General features: G+C 44.0%; 1 protein-coding gene across 2 annotated transcripts in view; it reads left to right on the plus strand.

Annotated features, from left to right (window-relative positions):
• Nucleotides 1-27,182, plus strand: part of CLASP1 (cytoplasmic linker associated protein 1) — a 1,635,412-nt gene that overhangs the window by 850,491 nt on the left and 757,739 nt on the right. Inside the window, exons 21-22 of one of the 2 annotated variants that reach the window (XM_086957101.1) lie at nucleotides 13,629-13,736; nucleotides 21,448-21,474. In XM_086957101.1, coding sequence (XP_086813227.1) covers nucleotides 13,629-13,736; nucleotides 21,448-21,474 — 135 coding nt within the window. The remainder of the gene's footprint in view (nucleotides 1-13,628; nucleotides 13,737-21,447; nucleotides 21,475-27,182) is intronic. The other variant, XM_086957100.1, reaches the window with a different exon arrangement.

The following is a 27,182-nucleotide window of genomic DNA, read 5'->3' on the forward strand; positions in this document are numbered from 1 at the left end:
ATGAGCAGTTCAGATATAGGACAGACCATTGGCTTCAAATGAAAGTGGGGGTGTACTATGAGCTAGCAAATAAAATTACATTTGTAAGAAGAGTTGGCTGGATAGGGAGATCCAATAAAACCAGTCTGGGTTACAGTGGGATAGTTAACTTTTATTCTCCTCCCTTGGCGTTTGAGGTATTTTTTTTTTTTGTGAAAACCTTTATTGAACATTCTCAACCAGATACAAACACGGGCCTACAACCCCCAGGGCTGGCCACTAAGCAATTGCAACACAGTACTACAGTGATAACTTCAGACCCAGCCTCCCGGGGGCATAATCGTTACTCCCACAGTACCTACTGGTTGGAAGACCTACCAAATTGGAATCAGGATACAAAAGGTTTCATTTTATAATATAAGATAGAAGGATCAGGTGCCATACAATATCTCAAGCTACAAAGTGGGGGCGAGCGAAATAGCAATGTGTCCACAGGTAATCCATTTTCATGTAAAACAGTGGTGTTTAAGCAAACGACACCCAGGATAAACAAGTATACTATTACGATTCGCGCCAGCAGTTATGCCCGCCCCTTGGCCCTGAAACATCGCGAGAGTTGAGGCACAAATGTGAAAAAGAGATGGACCTAACAAGGAACCCACTACACTGACCCAGAAAAGGAGAAAAGAAAAGGCCTAGGAAAGATAAGAAAAGAAAAAAGGCCATAGAAACAAAGAAAAACATAAAACCCATCCCCCACCCCCCACCCTGCACCCCTGCAGATGACTACGGCCTACCCCCCTAGCAGCGTGCCTGTCGCCCAAAAACCGAAACCCGAAATATAGAAGAAACAGAGAAAAAAGGAGAAGAAAGTAAACCCTGCCCGAAGAGGGGAACTGGAGGAGGGCTTTATACAACGCACTCCCGGTCTCCCGGTCTCCCGCCCCCGACCTAACCAACCCCGCCCCGGACTCCGTTAAGTCAAAACAAGCCCGTTAACCATGATACCACAGTAAACCACCCAGAAAACAATCTCAGCCTTGGCCCCGTCGATGAAATTTGCTAAGTCCGTAAGGGGAAGAAAGCCCCGTCCTCAAAATGTCGAATAGTACACAGAAATTAGTAGAACAGGGGTCCACAGATGAAAAAAGGACTGCAGGTCCCAAGGTAGTCGGCTGGTACCAACAATGCCCCTCCCCGTCTCCGACGCCTGTCTTCATCCCATCCGCCATCTTGAGAGACCGACTGGGGAGGGGGGTCGACACAGTCCAAAACAGTTCACAGTCCCAATTAAAAGGAACCGAAGTGGGGGCAGCATTCAAGTGTTCCGACAGTTGCAAAACCGGGGATCCCAACGGATTATTTGAATCACAAAGCACAGTATTTTCGGGTAGTTCCACTGCGATAGGGGCAAATACAGCTTCCAGCGCCGGGGCTAAGTACGCCACCGGGACGTCAATCGAAAAGCGAGCTGGCCGCCGGGTCTCGGGCGTCAAGTCAGGATCCGGTCTCAAACCCTTGATTCCATCCGCCCCCAACAACAGGCTGCAGGTCTGAGCTTTAACCGTCTCCTGAAGTGTCACAAGGGCCTCTAGCACCGTCCGCAATGACGGGCCACTCTGAGCCTGCTCCGTCAGCCCCCATTTTCCTTCGGGCATGGTGATCCCCACGGAGAGGCGCCTTCTCCGGGGCACGATTTAGGCGGAGCAGGTATTAGCCAGGAGGGATAAACTGTTAGCGTGCAGCGAGACTCCAACCCAAGGGGCGCCGGCGGTATGAATGCCGGACCCCGGACCGGGACCCCCGCAACCCAGCACCGCGCGTCTTTGTCACCTCACCTCCTATAGAGCAGTAGGCAGCAGACGGTAGCAAAGCAATTCCGAAATTTTGAATGTTCCAGAGACCGGACCCAACCGCTTCCAGCAGTCCGTTGTTGTTCAACTCGGACCCGGCAAGGCCAGCACTCGAGACCCCGGCTTCTCGGCTAGGTTAGGCCTCAAATCAATACTCGATGTTACTTCGCTTCACGATGTCGGAGAAACTCCGGGAGCACCTCATTGAAGTGCAAAACAGGTCACACACACGGATCCGGGGCAGGAAATCAGGATAGATGGCAAGATATTAGAGCGTAGGACGGAGGTCAGCGGAGCCGGGAGACTATGCGGCCATCTTGGTTGGTGTCGTAGCTCCTCCTCGGCGTTTGAGGTATTTAACATTTTGGAGCATGCTGCAAATACTTATAAAGCTGTATCCCTGAGTTTCCTTTACCAAACTTCCGATATGAGTAGGCTTAATTTGACTAACTGTATTATCCCAGTAATATACAGATATCAGTCACAAGTTTCACCTTAGAAAGGTGTGGGTGGATTAAGCTGACTCTGCAGAGGTTATTTTACCATTTCTGTTGATACAGTAGACTGCGTGTGTACCTAATATATCTATAAACAAGGATATTTCTAAGATTGCTAGCAACATCTATGGCAACCGTTCTGTTTGTATGTTGAAGCCTTTAAACTATCGGGTGGGTGGGTTACTCTTTGCCTGTTTGTGCATTGCGGAATAGTGGAGCTGTGGACATCGTATCAACTGCTGGGAATAGCGTCGTGCAGTCCTGCGAGGCCGATAATCACCACCTGGCCGGCTCTCCCTGTTGACACGCCCACATCACACACGTATATAAACAGCCTATTTCCCGCGTACGCGGGACGCGCGTGGGTCAAAGCGCGGAGTGAAGCCCGGGAAAAGGGCGGGCCCTCTTAGGCCCTCAGAGGCCAAAGTAGGCTGGGCTGGGCCCACTCTTTTTCATTTTTCATCTTTTTTCACTGTTCCTCTTTCCGTTTATGTATCAGACATTGTTTCTTGTTGATTAGTTTCAGCTTCACACAGTTTATTTTGTTTAATTCTTTTTAGATATTTTTGTATTTGCTTTAAGGATTGCCTCTGTTATCTCCTTATTTTAATCATGACAGCAAAAAAGCTCCGTTCAGGGAGACTACTGGTAGGAAGGTCTTATGCTAAAACCAAATCTAACCCTCTTAGAAACAAGGAGGTCCAAAACCTGCAACTAAAGGGCCAGTGTCAATTATTCCAATTATGGGAGAAGCCTAAAGATAAGAATATGCCTACGGATATGGATGTAGTAGGTTCCCTTGTGGGGTCTCCCAAGCTGTTATTGGAGGGTCCACATATGGGGAAAAAATCAGATATGAGCTCACTGATTTGTGAGGAAATTAATTCGATAAAATCTACTGCTTCCCCTTCTACTAAATTACTCGCCCCTAGAGCTGAGTGTATGTTGCAGAATAATACTCTTTCAATGTCTGGGGTCAACCTGATTCAAGAACTTGCAGTTGGTTCCAATCAAAGGAAATTGGGAAATGAGGACTCTCAAATGTTGGATACTGATCTGGATCTTTGAGGGCGCTACTTAGTAGATGGATCTTTGAAGCTATTCGAGGCTACTAAAACCCCGCTTGGCTCCATTCCCTCGGGTCTCCGTCTCTATAGTAGCACCCCTTCTATTAAATCCCAAGATATTACCTCCCTGTCTAACAATTCAAATAGTCCTGAACTGAATATATCAGGCATCCACCCAACTGTCTTTCCTTGCCCAGTGAGTTCAGATAAACCGATCTCGGAGTCCCTGATTGCCTTAGAACATCTGTTGTCCTCTATATTACTGCTATTGGGTAAATTTGTGGGTAGTAATGATTGTGTTCTGGAAACAGTTACCCAGATATTGAAGGTCCTTTTAAATTGGGAAAAGATACCCAGTATTGATCCTCGAGGTGGTTTACAAGGGCCTAAAGCCGGTGGTGATGTTTCGCCTGGAACTGGGCCCGTAGACTCTCCTCTTAATTCTACCCAGAACATCCCGCCTGTTTCCATTGGAAACGAGCTTTTATCAAATGTGCTTTTGTCAGTCCCTAAATCTTCAGCATACAATTGCATCACGGACGTGGCTCTTGAAATTGCAGAAGATACTAGTAAAGGAGTTGATTTAAATTCTAGTAAAGAGTTTTTTCCTATCTTTGCCCAAGAGTCTAAGAAAAAGGGGAACAAAGAAAAAATGGAAAAACCAGAAAAGCGTAGAGGAAAAAAGAGGAAACCTCTCCTCAGAATCAAGAAAAAGAGGCAGAGACAAATAATCTTTGATGATGTTTTAGATCAGCATGTCAAGAATGATGATAATATGTCCTTGCCGGCTATTGTTGAGGCTGAAGATGTAAGCCCGAAGCTGGGCACCAATAGGTAAAGAAATGAGGCTCCAGTTCCCCCTGTTGATAACAACAATATTATTTCCAGTTGTACGAATCCCAATCTAGGAAGCCCCACTATCGGATCAGGGAGGTCAACAAACCCTTTTCCGATAGTGAAGATGATAAAATCTGCTCCTGGATTGGTATCGACCCTCAATCCTACTGCTCCCCCCTTTTTTGCTCCGATAGAAAATGCAGTCTGCTCCAATAAATCCTCTGGAAACCTAATAGAGGATAGTATAGATACGTTGACGTTGGATTTTCTCCCTCTCTTTGACACTGAATTAATAATGAATAGATTTTGGCTCCTTAGATGTTTTAAGGAGATGGAAAGTTTGAAGTTAATCTAAACTAGTGACATTGATCTGGTCTCAATTTTGAATGTTGAGGCAGGTTCTTGTACTAGGGTAAGGTTCTATTCCAAACTTATTGTGAACCACATTTTGAAGCAGGCTGAGAATTTTCAGAGTCGTGGGATCGATGTAATGCCTTTTTTCTCCATCTGTAGAGTTGATTCCTCTGATAAGAGGCCCTCTGGCTCGAGACAAGCCGGTCCTTCTTTCCCTTTTGAGGATTTAAAGATCAGCTTTTCTAAATCTAAACGTCTAGTAACACAAGTAATCCCTCCCTCTTTATCCCTAAATGGAAATAGAGTAGATGACGGCCAACAATGGAACTGGTTACCTGGCGCTTTATCAGGTAAATCTACGGATAATCCCAAACTATTTTCTCATCTTTAGCAGCAACTTAAAAATTATCTCTTGGAATGCCGCTGGAATCAAGAACAGCCCTGAAAAGATGCAATATCTTTATTCCTTGAAGGCTAATGTGATTTGTATTCAAGAGACGTGGTGTGTGGACAAACTGACCATGGGTAGGGATTACATTGTCCTGGAAGGAGGGGCTGCTGCCTCTAAGAGGGGACGCGCTAAAGGGGGAATCGCATGCCTGTTATCTATTCGGATAAAGTGGAAATATTCCCACCACTTAGATCCCAGTAACCTTTTTCAGGCTGTGACACTATTTAACTTTGACAAAATGGAAAAGAAACACCCCCTGGTATTAATAAATGCATATATCCCCCCCGATGACTGTTTTAATGGAGTGTTAAAACAAGTTTTTGTCTTTATTAAACAAATTAAGGATACAGTTCCCTCCCCTCATGTATTTTTACTGGGTGATCTTAACTGTAAAGTTTCTAATTTAAGCTTGGATCTATTTAGAAACAGGCTTAAAGAGGAATATTTTCAGATCCCACAAGCTCTTTTTCCAGTAAAAATTAGAACGAATAAGAGAGGGAAATTGCTCCTAAAAGAATTATCCGAAACCGAGGGTATTATAGCTAATGGAAGGCTTCCCTCTGACACACCTGCACTTTTTACGCATAAATCCAACAACAGTGAGTCGATATTGGACTACATAATCGTTGATTATTGCTCTTTCTTTCTTCTAAGAGATCTAGTGGCCTCACAGACTCCTTTCAGTGACCATAAGGTAATTGTTTTAACTCTTTCTATAACTCCGCCCCCGGCTGACCCTTGGACTCTTAACGGTGATCTGGTCAAATTTGGGGCTAAATCTGGAAGATGTTTCTGGAACTCAAAAGCCATGAAGGGTCTGGAACATGTTCTAGATAAAGCACTCAGAGATCTCCATAATTGGCTAGGGGCCGAACTGATGTCTTTTGAGGTTTTTATGAAGGAGGTTACTCTGGCTGCAAGGAAATCCAACTCCATTATAAAAAAGCCCATATTCCCTAGTTCGGTCATTTCCTTAAATAAGGAAATAAATTATTGGTGAGGGAACAATACTTGTCCAGATCCCCCGAAAGATACCGAAAAATAGCCCTCTTAAAAAGAAGGAGACGAAGGGCCAAGATTAAAATAAAAAAAGAAAAAGAGGATTCTCTCTGGATCAATCTGCGTGAGGCCGCAGTGAACGGGCACGCTAGATTGTTCTGGTCTATAATCGGGGAGGGCTGTGGATCAAGAGTTAGTCCCCGCCCAATCCACATATGTGAGCAAACCTGGGTTAATCATATTGTAAATTTATATGCCAGTAATGGGCCTGCGGCCGAGAATGTGAGTCTTTGCAATGACAGTGATCCTTTAATAGATTTCCCATCCGAAAAAAAACATCGAATTGGCTATAAAAGAACTCCGTCTTTCAGGTGCAATGGGGCCTGATGAGCTTCCTATATCTGTCTTGAAGCAGGACCCAGTTTCCTGGAGTAAAATTTTGTTCATCATATTTAGATTTTGTATCCTGAATAAATCTGTCCCCTCATCCTGGAAAGGGAGCATTTTGGTGCCATTGTTCAAGAAGGGAGATAGGAACGAACCTAAGAATTATCGGCAAATCGCCCTTCTTGATGCAATTGGTAAAATTTTCTCCAAATGTCTCCTATATACTATAAGTGACTGGGTGGAGAGGAATCATATTTTACCTCTAGAACAGACAGGCTTTCGCAAGGGCCATGGCACATTGGACAACCTCACCGCACTGCAGATAATCTCTGATAAATATGTTAGGGTTCGAGGAGGAAGAGTATATGCGGCGTTTATAGATTTCTCCACAGCGTTCGACAAAGTGGATCGGCCGTTGCTGGAGAAAACTAGCGGCTCTAGGTATGCCTCCTTACCTATTAGATTTTGTTAAGGCCCTTTATTCGGATACTTGGTGCCAAGTCCTGCAAGGGGGGGAAAGGGGGGTATCCCAAATTATCCCGACTATCAATGGATTAAAGCAGGGCTGTCTTTTGGCGCCTCTGCTCTTTTCCTTATACATTTCAGATCTCCCTATGTCCTTATCTGCTTGTGAAGGTATCGCTCCGTCATTAGGGGGAACCCCAATTTCCTGTCTGTTATATGCGGACGATATTCTTATATTGGACCTTACGCCCAAGGGGTTAAATAATCGCCTACATGCCCTACACCATTTTGCAGAACTTCATTATTTAAAGATAAATACGGCCAAAAGTCAAATTATGAGTATTTCAGGGAGGAAAAAAACAAAATATGAGAACTTTGGTTGGTCCGTAGGAGGTCATAAACTGGAGGTGGTTAAATCTTATGTCTTCCTGGGGAAAATAATATCTGATAACCTAAGGGACAAGGCCCACATCGATAACAACTCCCGGAAGGCCCTGTCTCAGGGTAAAAGTTTGAGTGCATTGTACTCGGCCACTGGGAGAAGACATTTTTCACACATGCTAGAGGTTTTCAGGGCAAATTTCCCGTCATCCCTTCTGTACGGTATTGAAATAGTTGATATAGGGCAGTGTTTTTTTTTTACATGTTGCAGAAGGAAAAATTTTACGGTTTTTAGCCTCCACTAACACTGCCTGTACAGTGGCATCCCTGAGACTTGAGTTTGGCATCCGTAGTAGTTGGGTACAGGGCTTGGCAGGGCTGGTGCGTTGGGTAACCAGCCTGGCCAGAGGGGATGTGGGTACCTTGAGACATTTAATGAGGTCGGAATTGTTGGGTACTTTAAGGGAGTTCTCCTCTATTGTAAAGAATTTCAGGAAAGCTGTTGTACTTCTGCAATTGGAGGAGAGCACTCTTTTCACTCTGTCTGCTGTACAGTTAAAATCACTTTTGAAACAGGCCTCGTGGGATCTCCGCTTTAGGCTGGACAGGGAATCTATACTTGCAAAGAAAAAAGTATCCCCCCTCACTGATACGTGCGTATTAAAACGCATGCAACCGTATGTCGCCTGGAATATACCCCATGACATATGGCGTTTCTGGCTTCTCTTGAGGCAGGATCTACTCCCTCTCAATAAGCTTATGGCTAAGTGGTATGGTTGCTCCGCAACTTGCAAATTTTGTAATTTGTCAATTCAGGACTTCATACATGTTCTTTTTGTATGTCCTGCGCTTCGTTTATTTCGTCGTAAGTGGTTTAGACAAATTTGTTTGAAATTGAATATCCTTACAGCCAATTCTTTCATATGTGCTTTATATAATCCTCCTAATGAAATGTTCTGCTTCAGCATTTTTCAATTTTTTTTAATGTTTCTTAGACATCTATTAGAAGGTTTTATCCAACTGTGTTGTGCTGATTACTTAGTATTTTGGTAAAAACTTATTAATGTTTGTTGTATTTGTATGAGTACTTTGTATCACATATTTTCTTTTTTTTATGTGGACCTCTTTGGAGATCCAAAACATAATAAACAAACTTGAAACTTTAAACTATCGCCTTGTCCACTTCCTAGCTATCTCAGTATCCTGTCATGGAGCATTGCAGGGTTATCATCGTAGTTTTCTGAACTTGAATAGGTGGATTTGATAAAGAAATTGACCATTATTTCGTTTCAGGAAACTTTGTCTATTGCATAAATGCCAACATACCTGATTCAGGCGGGAGACTCCACATTTTTTTAAGCCGCAAATGTATTTATTTTTTCTGTTTGCCGCTACCTCATTTATGCAAATAGGAAAAATATATTCCCTTTATTTTACTTAAAAATCTCCCACTGTCCAGTTGTAAAATGTTGGCAAGTATCCTATTGTCCCGCTTCATTTAGACGGTTTGACAACACACTCTACCCCTACTTTGTACTGAAGATCGGGAGGGGCGAAGCGAGGTTCAATTACCTGGGTGGGTACAGCACTGAATTGTAATGTCTTGCTGTTGATTCCTCTGTTGTGCAGTTTGTACATTTAACTAAATGTCATAGCCTCAATGTAGTCATCTTCAATTCTTACTATAACAATTTTGTCAAAAACATTCAGAAACAATCTGCAATGGTTAAACAGGAAGACATTAATACCAACTGTGACGTTGACCTGTAGAGAACCAGTAATCAGGTAATTTTTGCAGGAGTCTTCGATGATAAAATGGACACAGAGCAGTCTGAGGAAGGTTGTCATCTCAATACAAACTTCCAGAGGAGCTGTCCAGTTATCTCTGGTTGTTTTGATAAGAAGTGGGATTGTCTTTTTAACTAAGTTACTATGTAACAAAGAGAAATCTTGTCGATGTTCATATACCCAAGTTTAGTCTTTCCAAGAGAAATCCTACATTTTTTGGGCTGGGGCCCCTGCCCATCCATAATTAATGACATCTTTATGTCAATTCATCTTTTTGATAAATATGTATGCTCTTATGTTAAGTCAGTGTATGTTAGTGACCATAACTCACTTTTGTTGCTGTTGTAATTAGTTTGTCTTACTCAGATATCTAATCTAGTACCCCTGTGAATGGAAACTCAAGATGGTAGTCACAGTCTAAAGTGGGATACACTCAATCACAATGGCGTACTAAAAAGTGTAATTGTGTCTAATAGGCACGATTTTTTATAATATCTTGGATTTTAATGAATTTACAGATGATTTACGGCTTGGCTCTTATAACAGGATCATTAGCACCATCAATTCCATGTTAAACAGAAAATGTATGGGTTTGATGGAGCTTGCTCAAAGGCGAATAGAACCCTAAGATAAGCTCTCCTCAAGGTACCAAGAGAGGGTAATGGTGGCTGACTTCCTGAAGAAAGCTATATAAAGAAGCAATCCAGGCCAGGAAAATGAATTAAGGCTGAAGAAATGGGAGGAGATTCTTCAGCATAGTAGCATAAAAAGCATGAGCACCTTGTGGAAATGTATGAATTTGTCATTTTTTTATTCAAATACACATGAGGAACAAGATCTGACAATCATGCTGGAGCACTGGATAAAGCAATTTACTGCCTCTACTTAAAAACCAGCAGCAGGCAAGACCGTCCTTGCCAATTACAGGCCAATCTCTTTACTACCTCCATTTTCTAAGATTCTTGGAAAATCAGCCAACTTCCAACTTTCCAGTTTTCTTGATACTAGCCAGTTGCTGCATCCTTCGCAACCGAACTTCCACCCTGGATACAGCACCAAATCTGCTTTGGTAGAGGTCGTAGATGTTATTAAATTGGCTGTGGACAGTGGGAAGAAAGCGACTTTGCTTCTACTGGACCTCTCTTTGGCATTTGATATGATTTCCCATCCTATTCTGTTGCAACACTTTCGGAACTTCGAGATAGGTGGCACCGCTCTGGCTTGGCTGTGTTCCTTTCTATCGAACAGATGTTAGTCGGTGTGGATGCCACCATTAGCATCTGCTCCCAAACCCATTGACTACGGGGTTCCCCAGGACTCCACTGTTTAATGTCCACGTCTTTTTTGGCATCTCTGGTGGAATACTTAGGAGTGCAAGTAATCTCTTATGCTGATGGCCTGCAGATTATTCTAACTTGGGACAAGAACATTTCTAGTGCCCAAAGTGGATTTGAAGCGTGTCTGTCAGCGGTCTTCCATTGGATGTGCCGGAACAACCTCCAGTGCAGAATATGAGTAAGGCGCAGATTCTGGTCCTTGGTTCTCCCACCTCTCTGTGGGGTGGTGAGGTTTGAGACCTAGCTCTGCTCCATCTCCGTCTCCACCACCGTGGGTAAGAACCTCGGAGTGAAGTTTGACAGCAATTTGTCCTGCAAATCACAGTTGGAGAGCATAGTTGGGACTTGTTTTCGCCTTCTCCGGGTGTTGAGGAAGTTTCTGTTCCTTCTTGCAGCTACTTGCCAGAAGATGGTAGTCCATTCCTTATAACATCTCGGCTGGACTATTTGTTTTGTGGGGGGACGGGGAGGACGGAGTTTTATATAGCACAAACTCGACCCGAAGGTATCAGATCAATTTACATGAGCATCAGTTGTGTTACAGATGGACACATAAATTTTGTTAGGCACAGGAAGATTAAGTGATTTGCCCAGAATCGCAGGCTGTTGAGCATCACAGCCGAGAATCGAACCTGGTTCCCCAGCTTCGAAGTCTACCGCTCTAGCCATTAGACCTCATCCTCTCCATTCTGCCAATGCTATACTAGGGTCCACATTTATATCTACTTAAGAGACTCCAGTTGGTGCAGAATGCTGCAGCCCGGATCCTGCTGAACATCCCACAGAATACCTCAGTTCTGGGCTCTCTTGAAGAGTTGCATTGGATCCCCACCCAGGCAAGATTGAAGTTTAAGGGACTGGGGCTAGCCCATAGAGCTTTCTATGGACTAGGCCCTCAATATCTAGCTCCGCATCTCCTCCATTACCGTCCATCTAGAACTTTATGGTGTGCTGATGCACTGCTGGCAGTAGTGCCTCAAACGAGGAGGAAGAAATGGGGATGGTTTCTTTTCTGCTCTGCTTTTCCCCTGTACCTTTGTGCAACTAAGGATGCAAGCTCTTTCAAGCGTAGCCTGAAAACCTGGCTCTTTAACAAGGCCTTTTAGATTATAACCCTTTCCTGGTGTGTGTAGCGGCTAGTTAACCTGTAGCCTTGGAACACTCTTGGACTAGCTGCATGCTTTATAAGTTCCCTTGATTTAACTCTTGCACAAATAGCAGGCATTGTCATAATGGAACAGATTTCTACTTGGGCAGAGAAGAAGGGAACTATATCTGAAGCTCAGTATGGTTTTAAATTCGATTTGGGTATAACAGAACAGTGCTTCAATCTCCACATTTTACTTGAAGTATACTGTTCAGAAAACTTCAATACCTCTGGCATTTATGGACCTCAGCTCGGCCTATGATTGTGTCAGTAGGCTGAATTTAATAGCTTTTTTGCAACATCTACACCGTGATGTGAAGGCAAAAGTTAGATACAAGACTAAAGGAAACTGTACCGATTTATTGAAACTAGCCCGGAGTGTCAGACAAGGGTCTGTTTTAGCTTCAGTTTCATTTATTGTATACATAAATGACTTAGAATGCAATTTAGCATCTAAACAAAAAGATGTCTCTGCCCCGAACCCTCCCCCAAAAAACAAAAACAAAAAGAGGGATTGTTTCTATGCAGATGATGCTGTCCTATTGAGAAGAACAGCTAATGCTCTTAACCGCATTGCTGCGGCGGCTTTTCCCGCTGTGTGCGGTAAATTTGAAAAAGCTGCGTTACATGACGAGCTGAGCTCGTCATCCGCACACGACCACCGTGGCTGATGACGAGCTGAGCTTGTCATCAGCAGCGAAGAGGCTAATGAACTTCTTGATGGTTTTGTTTCTTATATGGACAAAAGAGATCTTAGCACAAACCTTAGTAAGACATTTTCCTGGTGTATGGAAGCAAATGGGTAAACTCAAGAGATGTTATGATACAGGGTCATAGTTTGGAGAAACTGAAGGCCTTCGATAGTCACTCATCTTGGAAGGAGTTGTTAATATTTAAAAATACATCCTTTGCTCAGTCTTTCTTGGCTGTCTTTAATTTTACTCAGAAATTGGGAAAGAAGAATATTTCATCTATGCTTACCTTATATCAGTCGAATTGTGTTTCTGACTGTTGCCGGTCATGGAGCTGGTGTCTGGGGTTGTGTTGACTCTGGTCTCCCACAAACAGAGGAGAAAAAGTTCTTTAGATTTCTTTTTTTCTTTTTTCCTGTCACTAAGTGCTATGGATGTCCTATTTGACAGAATCCATCTTACATCTGTTTTATTGTGGATTTCTATTTGGCGCAATCCGAGTGCATCTCTAAATAGATTGATTATTAAACATCTCCTATCTATAGAGGAGTATGGAAAATGTTGATGTCTTGTGGTTTTGTGAATTTTATATAATACCACAAAGAGGTACCTCACTCCTATTATAAAAAATAGCTAATTTTGTACATTGTAGACCATCATTATTATACCTAAGGCTGCTTGACTCCCCTCTGGGTTGTTTTTCGGTGAGATGGTAATATTTGTAATATAAATATTGTTAATGTCAGTTCTTGCTTAATTGTTAGTTGCTGAACCGTTTTATGATCCAATAATCACATATTTATTGAATTTAATGTCCTTATTATATCTGACACTGATTAAATCTTCACTGGGAGCTGTGGAAATACATACATATAGTTTGTAACGGATTCTTTAATGTTCTTGTTTGTGCTTTAATGGTTCTACAACTGAATAAAGACAATTTGATTGTGAAGTTTAAAATATATGAGTTTTTAATGTTAAAACTTAAAGTTGACAGTCATACAAACGTGCTTAGGAAATCTCAATTGCTTGACGCTTTTCTGTTTTAAGGAGTAGATTCTGTCCATTCGCCACCAATGTGAAGTAATAATGGTCAAAATGATTCTCAATTGACTGGCTTGTTTCTAGGAGCATTTTTCTCTTTCAGGGTGTATAAATGACTAGCAAAAGCGGTGCAGGGAAAGTGAATTTGAATAACTGAAGTACCGTTTATTACTTACCTGCACTTTGGCCTTCTTGCGACTTTCTTTAAACAGCTCTTCATCACAGCCAGTTAGTTACTGGTCGTGTTTTACTTGTCCCCGAATGTGGGTAGATTTCTCCAGATCGGGTGTAGAGTAGCCTTATCACTGTGGAGAAATGTTTCTAATGTTCAAGTTGGCTCTTATCACCAGGTCGTATTCGAACGAGGCGGCAGAGTTCTGGTAGTTCTGCAAGCACAGCATCGGCGATTGTGGATACTCGAGGCCGCAGTCGGGCTAAAGTGGTTTCACAGTCTCAACGTAAGTAAGATTTGTGCCTAATGTGTATTTTTTTACTGGTTTTGATTGCTTCTGCCTCACTTATGAGTTGGTGCAAGGTTTGTATTTAAATACAGATCTGTCATTTTAGAACTGGGCGGTGTGGCTCTGTAAGAAACAATGTGCAGTAATGTCGGTGATACCTGTTCTCGCTTTGAGCCTGAACCTTTCCTTTGACATATGCTTAGTCTTTCCTCAAAACTTGCACAGTATTCTTATATCTGTGAATAACTACTGCAGTTTGAAGAAAACGGAGACAAGGCAGTAGAATACGTTTATTTGAGAATTAAAATTACTCATTTTCAAATCATAACTATTCTTTAGTCTCTGACACAGAAAGTAATAACAATGGGGTTGAGTGGGACATTACTTTGTGTTTATTCCAAAACTACCAGTGGCTAAGCACACGTATTGCAAAGTCATTTTATTGAACAATTTGTCATAATTCTGTTAGCAAACTGTTCTTTCGCATTCTGTCTTTTATCATTTCATCAGTTTGTGCCACTAGGAGATGACTGAAACCTAATAAATGTACTTATTATGCGTTGATTACCTATCTAACTGTATGCTCATTACTGTTAATTAAAAAAACAAAAATATGTAATTTATGAACAATAATAATTTACTGGACGATCATCACAATGCATATTACAGTTGCATTTCCTCAGTCACAGAGGTACAGATTGATCACATTTGAATTTTATGCAAGGCAACATATTACCCTTAATATAAAAAAGATGGATCAACAATCAGAAAAGGATTTATTTATTTATTTATTTAAAGGTTTTATATAGTGCTGGCTAGACCCGGAGGTATCAGAGCGCTTTACATGAGTATCAGACCATATTTGCAGGTTACATTGTTACAAAAGTTACAGTTATTAGAGCCTGGCAACATACAAGTAAGGTCGAGACAAACAAAAAGGACATATACGTATAAGTAAGGGAAGAAGCAACCAAGGGGAGAGATTCGGGGTGGGGGGTAAGTACAGGGGAAGTAGACAGAGAATGGAGGAGGGAAAGAGGAGGGGAGGATGAGAGACACAGCATGGAAAGAGGAGGGGGAGGGGGACAGGGACACAAACCAGTAGACGAGTCAGAGCTGCGTCTAAAGTCCAGTAAGCTGTGATCCCAGAGGAAGTGGTATAATTTCCCCATCTCTGTTGCGAGAGGCTCCCTATATGCAGTGGACTCTCTCAGAGGGGTCTCTGAGACTCCAAGGCGTACAATACTGGACCCTTCCCCAAAAAGGGGAGAAGGAGTGCTTTGGCAAGGGTTGCCATACCATACCTCAACTGTGAGTGCCTCCCTAGGCACTGTGGACTCTCTCAGCGGGTACGCTGAGACTCCAGCTTATATATCTTGGATCTTTCCCCAACAAGGGGAGAAGGAGTGCTTAGTCAAAGGGCACAAAAGGACATGGGGCTTGGCGTTGTAGCGGGCAAGGGGAAAGATTCAGGTGAGAGGGGATGGGAGCAAAGGAAGTAAGACAAAGAAAGAAAGAGTGCTAAATGGGAACAGATAGATAGATAGGAGACAAGGAAAAAGCAGAGCTACAGAAATACGACGAGGGGGGGCGAGACATGGGGGATGGGGAGAAACTGCCCAAGGTCCGGCTGGGTAGGTGACGGTCAGGGGATGAACCAAGGCCGATCTCCGCAATAGCTGAACAGAGCAGCTCCACCGGTCGTCGGACATAGTGCTCGGACTCTGCTGTCAGGATGGAGATCAGATTGTCAGATTCGGGGGGAAAGGGGGCGGGGGGGGGGGGAGAAACCATGGTCCAAATGAATTCCAGACGCCATCATTGGGGTCAGGCACAGTCCTACCACTGTGATCATGTGGCAAATGTAGCTATACCCTGTGCTGTCCGTTTAAACTTCGAACAATGGCAGGCACTTTGATGTCATATAATGTGGCCTCTAAAGTTGGGGTAAACTTTATGCTGAGCAGCTGTTTTTTCAGCGGCATTGATCTTCCGCATGGAGCCACCTACTCAGCGTTCGTAATTGCTGTATTTCCCTATCCACACGCTGACAATGCGTTGCTCCGTAGGTCTCCAAGCAGTGTCTGGAAATTCCTAGCAGGGTCTGCTAATTTTGTAGTCTGCACACAGGGGAGCTGTTCAAACACTATTTTCGGGTGTTGTTTGTAGACAATTGGATCGCCATCCCCCCTCACCGCAGATCACTGATGTTTCATTAAGAGCCACTATACGTAATAGTGCAGTCCTTCAGTGAGCCTGCACCACCGGCATCAGACGCTGTGGCTTTCCACTCGTACTTAAAGATGCATCTCACAATCCAACAAAGCCGCCATTATTGCCATACACACGTCTTTCCCCAGCTGCATCTATCCCCACTTCCCCCAGATGTGCCCTTCAGCGTAGTTATTAATATTGCCCTGGATGACCACTCGACGGCCGGGCTACCAAGCCCGTTCAGGGAGGTTTCTTAACTTGTTCGGGACTCCCCCGCCTCTCGTCTCTTCCCCCAGGCAGTCAGGGGGGTCGCTCTGTGTATTGATACAGCCCTCAGCCGCTGGCCTCCTCACTCACCGATGGCTCTCAGGGGGCCCCAGTTCCCATTGCACACGCAGCGATGACTGGCTTTCCTATGCAGTGTCTTCTATATCGTATAAGAAGGTTATAGCTAGAAAACATTTTCAACCATTTCTATACCAAAGAATACCTTTCTATGTCTGAAATATAAACATGTGTATGACAAGCACCCTACAAAAACATGATATACATATACAAAAACTTTTATTGATAAGTATATTTGTTTTTTTTTTTTAAACGTTTTTCCGAAATGTATAAGGTTCATACTTCAATAGACGAAACAATGATTCGATTATGCATTTAAGAATCAAATTAATCATTGCATAGAGATAAATTCATCATAAGTATTTACAAATCCATGTGATAGACGAAAACGTTGACTCATGGCAGTGCGGCAGATGTCTACAACGCGCGTTTCGGCATACATCCTTCACCAGGTAGCCGTCCACTACTCATGAAGCTGATGGTAAACAGTGATATACTGTGGCTTCACCTAGATCTGTACATCAGGGTAGGTAGAACAGAGCTATGTATATATGCAAGGATATGTTATTAAATGAGATTACTTTCGAAGGTTTATGCCTTTGGGCTCGTAATAGAAAAAGACGACCAGCCCATATGTGTTCAATATAAATAGTGAAGACTCCTCACTTAAGGGTCATAAGTAGGCGGGGGCGTCAACATCTAAGGTTTACTCGAAAGAGCGACTCGAAATAGTTGAATTTCATTACCTGATTCGGTAACAATTGAGTCGTAACGGTCTGGTGCTACCGCAAAACATCACATGTTGCTAGTGAAGGCTGCCGTTTTAAAATAATTCAAAGGTATTCTCCTTAGAAATAGTAGAGACGATACAGACAGCCTCACGTCCGGATGTTTCTGGCTCAGAATGAGCTCAACAAAAAGCTCCCCGGCCGGCTCCACCGTACTGCGATGCATCGGCTGCTCTCTTCCCGCAGGTCTGGGCTCCCCACAGTGTCCCTGGAGTTCACGTTGGGCAACAACCAAATGTAGAAAGACTTGCCAATTTAAACGCGTGGGGTCTCTTCCGACAGACAACTTAGTTCCACAGGGCAGATCAGTCTCCAACGCCTCCAGTACCGGGTTACTTACTCTGCATGTTCTCTAGCGTAACTGATGCCTCTGTCGTCAGTTCTTTAATGTCTATTCTGACATCATACTGTTTAAATTCTTATAATGATACAATCATGTCATCCTTTTCACTTAGGGGAGAGGATGTAGCCTCACGGCTAGAGCGGTCGACCTCGAAGCTGGGGAACCGGGTTTGAGTCTCGGCAACGACGCTCAACATCCTGTGGTTCTAGGCAAATCACTTATTCTCCCAGTGCCTAACAAAAATGACTATGTCCTCATGTAATGCAACTGGTGCTATGTAAAGCACTCTGATACCCGATATCTCGGGTTTACTTTGCGCTATATAAAACTCTCTTAAAAAATATAAAAAAAACTTGAGTATAGTAATGTGCATAGGAAATCTCTTTTCTGAACCTGCAAAATATTAGGCGTTATAATTTAAAATGATTCTGGTCCATGCTATTTTTTTTAATTCTTCTTTTTCAGATTAAGTTAATGCATAAGTGGCACTTGCACGTGCAGAGCTCTAATCCAACATTCTCTTCAAAATCTTATACCAGAATTCTGTTGCTTCGGAACCTCTTTTACTCTTCCTCAAGGCCTGGCTAGCTCTGATGCCGGCTCCCCGAAACTGTTTCACCAAAAGTACTTTTGCTGCTTTCCAAGAACCCAGCCTTCCCGCTAGAGATAGGTTTCTTTGTTATAGATTCTGAACAGTTCTTTTTCTTCATTTGAGGGAGAGGTGGAATAAAAGGTAGCTAACATCTGCACTCATTCTTCTCTTTTTACTGGTTCTGCCTCCACAAAGCTGCTCTGATTTTCACGGCTTCCATTTAGAGGGGGATCTCCTGTTTTCTGCTTAGTGGCATCTACAGTTCTGTGAGTGCTCCAGTTGACTCTTGGCGATATGCCTTGCCTTTGGTGGACTCTCCTATCGAATTTCTACCAGCTGTCAGGAAGTGATCCCAAAACCAAACCTCAGTCTTAGAGGCAGAAGTCTTGAACTTTTTGCAGAAAGGGTTCATCCAACTGGCGCCCCAGGAGAAGGGAGAGCAGGATTTTATTCTCTTTTCTTCCTTGTCCCCAAGATGGATTACGGCATTGGACCAATTATGCAGTTTAGGCTTCATATCCTCTTTGTTCAGTAGGACAAATTTAGGAAGGCTCTTTGTCTAGCCCCCCTGGCTTTGAACCCACAGGGGTCAGTTGTGTGCCAGGAAGTCCAGTTTGCTTATTTGAACATCCCAGTTATCTGGACATTGTTACTGGTTCACAGTAAGATCCCAACACTATCAAATCATTTCAGACTGCTTTGGTGCTGATAGTCACAATTGTCTCCATCAAAAGTTGGGTAGTCCGTGTATTTCTGTAGTTGGATGACTGGCTGGTGAAGGGAAGTTAGCAATGTTTTGAACCGCTTGTTGCACACCCTGACCTTGTTCTATCAACTCAGGTTCTCCTTCAATTAGCAGATGGTGCATCCCTTTCAGTCTCCGTGTTTGACATTCAGTTGAGCTATCCTGTATAAGAGCTTTTCCTCCTCCTCAGAGAAAAATTTGAGACATGATTCTGATGTTTCAAACTCTAGTGATGGTTCCAGTTCTGAAAGTCATACCCTTTTGGGCTTGATGGCTGTGCGGATCCTCAATGCTGCTTGCCTGGTGGAGAATGAAGTTTGTCCACAGATACTAGTTGCAGTAATGGTTCCTGCAACAGTGATGCCTCTCTAACTGGTATTTTGAGCCCAGTCTTCCTGTATTTTGAGTGTTAGATGTGTCCTTCCAGTGTTACGTTGGGTGACCCCTTCTTTTCTGCAGTCACAGGCTACCGAATGCCTCCTGCCTGAGCTGAGGTGTTCACTTGAGAGAGATGATGGGACAAGACCAGTGGTCCCTGGCGAAGCAAAAGCTGCATATCAACATGGTGGAGCTGTGGCCATCAGGCCATTCTTTAAGGTGCATCTCCTTTCCATCACATGTTGTGTTGAGCAGGCCCTTTCTAACAAAACCATTGCCATCTAGTACCGTATTTGGCAAAATGAAGTTGGATCCTGGACCCCTGTCCTGGGAGAATGTACAATGGGCTCTGGAAGGCTGAATGTGAGTGGTAGCTCATCTGGTGGGGGCTTTCTGTGTCAAGGCAAATGCCCTGAGCGTGCTTGTTTCTCTGAAGAACATGAATGTGAACTCCCAACTGGATGAAATAGCTATGGTCTTCTCCCAACCCGGATTTACGTCATCGGTCTCTTTGCCATTGTACTCCACAATTTGATGACTAGGCTTATTTTATGTGTTTCCTCTAATCTCAAGGGTTCTTTACGAATGTCAAGACGATGGCTCACAGCTTATTCTCTTCACCCCATACTGGATGAGAAGTACTGATACACTAATGAAGCTGCCAATCTGGCTGGCTGAAAACCAACTTTGAAGATTGTTTACTCAGGCCAGTGAGGCAGTTGGACAGGGTTGTATCTTCTTGCCAACGTTTGAGACTCATCAGTCAGACATTCTGTGCTATGTTTTTCCTTACACATCAGAGTTTTTCAGTCTCTGCTAATAAAGGGTACATAGCTGTAATGTCTACCTTATATTCTTAATGTTTCAATTTTTCTCTAGTATCCCCAGATAAGCAAGCCCACTACAGACCCCTTCTTTTCCCAAAACTTCTGCAACGTCTCTCAACTTTCCAGCTCTTGTAGAGTTGCCTTGAGAGTAAAGTAAACAATGAAAATTACATTTCTTCCATTGTCTAGTCATAAATCCCTATCCTGAATTGCACTGACAGATTATAGGGGGCAGGACTATCTCACACACTGTAAAGTGTGGTTTACAGTGGTCCTTTTCAAAGAACCTTTTGAAAAGGACCCATATTTTACATTTTACAACATGTTGTTCCTAAGGAAGAGGCTGAAAAAGAAATGTTTTGATAGTTCTAAAGGAGAATGGATACTTGCGAAATATTGATAAAATTCATGATATGCCGAGTGATCTCAGACCGTCCCAGATTATTTGTAAGCAAAACCAAACTATGTATTTTGTATTTTTGAAAGGTATTTAAAAGTGTTGGTAAGGGTGGGCAGTGGGCCCAATAATGTACTCAAGATATAAGAACAGTTAAAGTAAGCAGAGTGCCAGCTTCCGGGCGTATTGCTGCTGTCATCTTACCGATAGGCCAGAAAGCACTGAACTGCACCAAATGACGAAGCATAATTCCTTTGGACAGCAAGTGAATTTTGAGCCTTAGAACCGCCCCCACACTGTTCTTATATCTTGAACATAATATTGCACCTACTGCCTACCCTTTACGTCTTTAGAAAGCCGAACTTTATCCCACTGTGCATTACAACCGTCATCTGTTCTTATCGTACTGTAGTATTGTTCTGCAGTCAAAGTCAAGACTGCTAATCAGCCAACATTATTTGTAACACTTGCCACTCTTCACATTACCAATGGAGCACTGGTTCTAATCCCATCATTCATTTCCTCCAGCCCTTCTTCCTCACCTGGCTACCCTACCCTAACCTAACACAGCTAGTTACAGAACAATATGCAATGTATTTAATGTCTTTCACTTGCTTGTTACAGTTTCACTTAATGTTAAATGTTTCCACTGAATGCAGTGATGGTTTAATGCGCTGTTTATTTTGTATGTTTTTTAATTTTCTATAGAACTTGTTCTGGTTGTTGCTAAACCATCACTACAAACAGCAGCTGTTGTGCCTTAGTGATTGTTTCTGCTGTCCATTGCTCTGGGTCCTAAAGTACAGAGATATGCGTTACGCACAGGGAGTCTGACTACTTTAGACATTTATTCATTATGATTGAACGTGTTTCTCACCTTATGATAAAGACTGCACTATTGGAAATGAAAATATAGTGCCTGTGAACTTTTGAAATTCTATACCACAAAGTTGACGGAAAGATGGCATTGAGAAAATGATTTGTAGACTTATTTGTGCATGTCAATGGATTGTTGCATGTGGAAGCCTGTCTTTTAATCTACTGTTTGCCCTGTCCTTCAACCTGCTTTCATATTCAAGGATCAAGATCGGCTAATCCGGCTGGTGGTAAGATTACTGCACTTCACCTTCCTCCAGTTTTCTTTTCTCATTAAATTTTTCCAAAATGATTTATTCTTTTACTTTTCCTACCACTGAAGGTGTACGTTATTGAGTACTATTTATTGAACATCATATAAAAAAAGATGAACTTTTCAGTTTTAACTTCTACCAAGAAATTGTGATTTAGTGGCTCCTGTCTAATGAATTGATTAGATTAGATTTTTATATTTGGCTGTGTTGCTTAAACCAAATTCTGTAATGTAACAATGAGTATCTGAGGTGAATATAGTTAGGTCTTACCTACAGATATTTTCTCCCTGTCTGTTGTTGAAAGACCTATTGCATATAATTCTAATACTTACTGTGAACTTTGGTCCACCCCTTGCAATACAATTGGTTGACTTTCTTATCAATTCTCATTGACTTTTCTTCCTCGCCCTGCAACATAGCTCCTTTCCCATCCCTTTGATTGGATGACTTGTATACTACCATAGCTCCACATCAAGGAACTAAGTTTTTTTTCTTTTTTTTGCAGCACCTCATGCAAGTGTATGTTTCCTTGCTCTTGCGTGCTTTCCACACTGTAGCTTCCACATTCTCCGTTAGTTTGTTGCTTCCCCACCCCTCCATAATAGGTCGTTTTTATTTTTTAATTATCTAACTAGCCAAGCTCTTGCTTTGCTCTACCCCTTCAACCCCGCCCACCAGACTGCTGCAGATGGTCGTTGCCAATTACTCCACATCTGCTTGCTCCATCCTTGCTGCCCTTCCCGGTCTTGTTCTTTTATGTTTAATTATCTCCTGTACAGCCCAGCAGCTGCAATTTTCTGCTGGGTTGATTGATTGGTTGATTTATTTGTTGATTAATTAAAACCATTGCAACAAAGAACAGAAATAAATACAAACACAACACATTACCTAATAAATATTCCAGGATACAATGCATAAAGTTGACCACAATCAATTAACTTTTTCCAGTTCGGGGTAATTTAAAATTATTATTTCATTTTTAAAACAGTCTATAGGGCTTGGCATTTTTCAGCGATAAAGTGCACGTATGTCTTTTGATAAAAATAATAAACATAATAAATAGAACATTATCTAAAAAGTAGTACTCAAAAACCAAACAATTAGTACATTAAAAAGAGCCATAGAAATAATTCATCATCACCTTAAAAACAGCAACATCCTCATTTCACAGCCGTAACAAATTTAACATATACTTTGGGTCTCAACCTTACATAATTTCATTTCCACTGTGAGCATAAATTTTACAAATTGGTGTATTATATGGATGTTGACACCGCTTAAGCAAAATATTAATGCCGATCTACAAGTCCTAAGTCCCATTTCTTTAAAAATAGGTTTTAAGTGTTTTCCGTTCCTTCATCATTTTTGGGCATAGTGTTACCATATGCAGCAAGGTTTCATCATATTGCCCACATAGCCGACCAATATTTGATGCCCATTTGGACTTCCATTTGGGGGTTCCATCTTTGGTTGGATAGATTCCAAACCTTAATAACATACATTTGTACTTAATTAAGGGGTTTTGATGAAAAAGTAAATAGGGTTGAACCATCATTTTGTCGAAGCAATTGGCAATGGACCAGAAGTGTTTTTTTTTCCCAACTCATATTTATCCAACACTTCTGACAGCAAGGCAACGGTTGAATTAATTAATTTTTTATAAACCATTTTACTCCTTGTTTCATCTTCCAATTTGGGACATTCGAATTTTAGGAGACACTCGGCTAAATAATCCTGCCAGCTTCTAGAATATTCGCTGGTCCAAATCTCGCTCCAACACATATTGGCCAACGTGCCCTCCTCGGCTCGAGATAATGCCAATAGTGTTTTAACAAATGCAGCTTTACGCACCAAGACCTGATGCCGTAAGCCAAATTCCAATCTTAAATTGGCACATGAAATCTGCCTAGGAATCCTAAAGACTGATTTATATGTCCTTGCAACTATGGCCTCCAATACTTTCACGTCTCTACCCTTAAAAATAATGGACCCGTAGTCCAGGGAGGGAATAAGTTTTGCTTTCTTGACTTTAAGTAGGTGGTCATAATTGGGGCATACTAATTTATCTCTTAATTTACGAAATGCGTAAGCAAGTGAGGTACCTTTAACCTCTAAGTTATTGAAATGCTGTCTAAATGATAGTCGATCATAAAATGTAATTCCCAAATATTTATAAGTTTTTACACAGTCAACAGACAAACCATTGATATTCAATTCCTTTACTCCAAGTTTACCTTTCCCTATTAACATTTTTTTTTTTGTAAACAGATTTTATTGTTGTCCACATTCGAAAAAAAAATGCAAGGCACAAACCTCCATCATGCCCACGCAGGGGCCCATAAGATTAGGAGCATTACATTCAAAGCAGAGCCCGATGAAGGGGCAACAATTAATCGCGATGTAGGACACCCTTGGAACCTGCACCGTAAGTCTAGAACAAGCATTGCTCGGGCTGCCAGGGTCAAGTCTCAGCAAAGTTCAGAAGGAAGAGCCCCCCAATGCCATGGCACATCATAATACTCCCTCGTAGGCCTGGCCCGCTCAACCACTACGCTCTAGCCATCCCAGCGCGAGCCTTGGCCCTTCTCGCGTTCCCAGAGCGCCAGGCCCGCTAAGAGTGGACAGTTTAACCCAAAACCATGAATCCCAGAACCCTCAACTATCCTCCCCCCCCTTCCCCCAAACTCCCCCCCCCCCCCCCCCCCTCCACCCCCCCCAGTGGTGAAAGTGCTCTAGAGTGTGGGGTCGTCCCTCGAGGACTGTGTACTGCATCTACAACTGGAACAAGTGTAAGGCCCTGATCGTAGAGGGGCACACAGCAGATGGGAGGCCCTTAGAGAGGAATGAGACCAGCGGCCCCCATCGGTATGTGAAGTTCTTGAAGTCCTCACGTGAAATGTCGGACATGCGTTCCAGACTGAGCAGTTGCCACAGGCGGGAATGCCATAATGACAACGCTGGCGCCTCCTTCTGTTTCCAGGCTTTTGCAATGGCTAGTTTAGCTGCCCCCAAACACAACCACATGATCCTTTTATCTGCCCTGGTTTGGTGTTCCAACTGGGGGTCCCGAAGGCCCAGAAGGGCTTCTGCCATCGTGATCGGGACCGGATACCCCAAAACGGATTTCACCTGAGCAAGGATCTCCTCCCAGAACGGCCTGATGGCGGAGCAGTCCCACCATATGTGTTGGAAGTCGCCCAGTAGTCCGCACCCCCTCCAACACCTATCGGATGTCCCTGGGTAGATCTTAGCCAGTCTAGTTGGGTACAGGTACCAGTCTGCCATTACCTTTATGTGTGCCTCCCTCAGTTTCGTGGAGCGATTAAAGCGGAAGATATCTGCCCACAGGTGCTTCCAATCCTCCTCCCCAATGTCCCGGTGCGCCATACCCTCCCACCATGCCATGTAGCGCTGCCGTGGTGCAGTCTCGGTAGAGAGTACGAGCTTATACAGTGTCGAGAGTGCCCCCTTCATGGACTTGGCCCTGAGCAGGAATAATTCGAGCGGAGTAAGCGGTCTGGTGGCACCTTCCCTAACCTGTGGGCTCAGGGCCCAGTGAAGGAGTTGTGCATGGTGATACCTTTCCCCGTCCCCCACCCCATACTCCCTCTTGCAGTTGTCAAAAGTGAGTGGGTCATAGTTGTGGAACAGGTGCGTGAGTGCGAGACAGCCCCCCGACCTCCAGGCATCGAAAGGCCCCTCTCGGCGCGCCGGAGGGAAGGAAGAGGTGAAATGGATCGGGGTGAGCGGCGACGGGAAGGATGTCCAGCCCTCCCTCTCAGCCACAGTGTCCCACACTCTTAGGGTGGTGCGCGTTGGGGTGCTGATGTACGCATTAAGTGGCCTGTCCTTCTTAGCGCGCCACACCAGATCCCAGATTGTTCTGCCCGCCACGCTGCGGTCCATGTGGAGCCAGTGTTTCTCCGACTCCATCTGCGCCCACTCAACCAGGATGCGCAATTGAGCTGCCTTATAATAGAGACGCAGGTCTGGGAGCCCTGCCCCCCCTCACGTTGCGGACGCCTTAGCATGGAAAAGGAGAAGCGTGCCCTTCCCCCTGCCATACAAACCTCAGGAGCATGTTCTTAAGACGCGTAAAGAAATCCTCCTCCAGCTCCATTGGAAGCGCCTGGAACAGATAGAGTAGTTTAGGCAGGAGGGTCATTTTGACGGCGTGTGTGCGACCCAGCCAGGAGAGGAAGAGCGGTTTCCAGCGAGAGAGTTCTCGTTGGAGTCGGGTGATGAGCCCAGGGAAGTTGGCCGAATATAGTTGACTGATCTTGGGAGTCAATTGGACCCCCAGGTACTGTAGCGAGGAGGGCGCCCAGTGGAGCGGGGACAGCGCTCTAAGCTGCGAGGCCTCCGTCGGAGAAAGAGTCAGGTTGAGAATGGAGGACTTGGTCAGGTCGACCCTAAAGCCTGCTACACCCTCGAAGGTGGCGAGCACCTCCTGCAGGTGTGGTAGAGAACCAAGCGGATTGGACAGAGAAAGGAGGACATCATCCGCAAAGAGCGAGATTTTGTGGGCCTCACCAGTGAAGGGCAGGCCCTCTATTCCCTGGTGTTCCCGGATCGCTATAGCCAGGGGTTCTATGCTAAGGGCAAAGAGTAACGGGGACAGGGGGCAACCCTGCCTCGTCCCTCTGGAGTGGCCAAAGGGGGCCGATTGCCCCCCATTAATGGAGACCCTAGAGCGCGGGTGTTTATAGTTGGCCTGGAGCATGGTAACAAAGTGAGGGGAGAATCCGAAACGCTGCAATGTGGACCACAGGAAGTTCCAGTCCACACGGTCGACGCTTTTTCAGCATCTAACCCAATCAACACTGCAGGGATTTTGAATCTGTTGGCCTTCTCTATTAGGTGGATGATGCGTCTAGTGTTGTCGTGAGTTTGCCTCCCCTTGATGAAGCCAGACTGGTCGGGGTGGATGATAAGGGGCATAAGGTCGCCCAGTCTCGTGGCCAGGATGGAGGAGTAGAGTTTGGCATCCACGTTAAGAAGAGCAATTGGCCTATATGAGGCACAGAGAGAGGAGTCCTTGCCCGGTTTGGGGATGACCGAGATCATCGCCTCACACATGGAGGCCGTGGAAGTACCCTCTGTGGCCATACAATTGAACAGGCGGACCAGGTGGGGCGCAATCTCGGTGGTGAAGGCCTTATAAAAGACTGCTGTGTAACCATCAGTACCCGGAGCTTTGTGAGCTTTAAGGGATTTGATCGCCGCCAGGACTTCCTCTAGGGTGATAGGGGCTACTAGGAGGTCGTTCCACTCCGGAGACACTTGAGGGACGGGTAGGTTCCTCAAGAAGGCGCCCTGACAGTCCGGGTCCGGAGTGTCCGCTGTATACAGGGACGCATAGAACTCCCCAAAAAGATCGGCCTTGTCCTCATCCCTGTGCTGCAGGTCTCCTGCACTATCTCGTATGCCCCCGATATATTCCCTCTCTCTCTTATCCTTTAACTGTCTGGCCAGATGTTTCCCCACCTTGTCCCCCTGTGTGTAGGCTAGGCTGCGCAATTTGAGAGGGGTAAACTCCGCTCTATTGTTGTATATGGCTCGTAATTTACCTCTAAGGGCCGTGAGCGCTCTCTGCGTCTGTCTGGTGGGGGGTCTGCTTATGTGTCTGCTCGATCTTTGACAGTTCCCCCTCCAGGCCTTCTCTCTCTCTCTCGAGCGCGCTG

This window comes from Lissotriton vulgaris, chromosome 2_1 (assembly GCF_964263255.1).
Source record: "Lissotriton vulgaris chromosome 2_1, aLisVul1.2, whole genome shotgun sequence".
In the NCBI taxonomy this organism is placed as follows: domain Eukaryota; kingdom Metazoa; phylum Chordata; class Amphibia; order Caudata; family Salamandridae; genus Lissotriton; species Lissotriton vulgaris.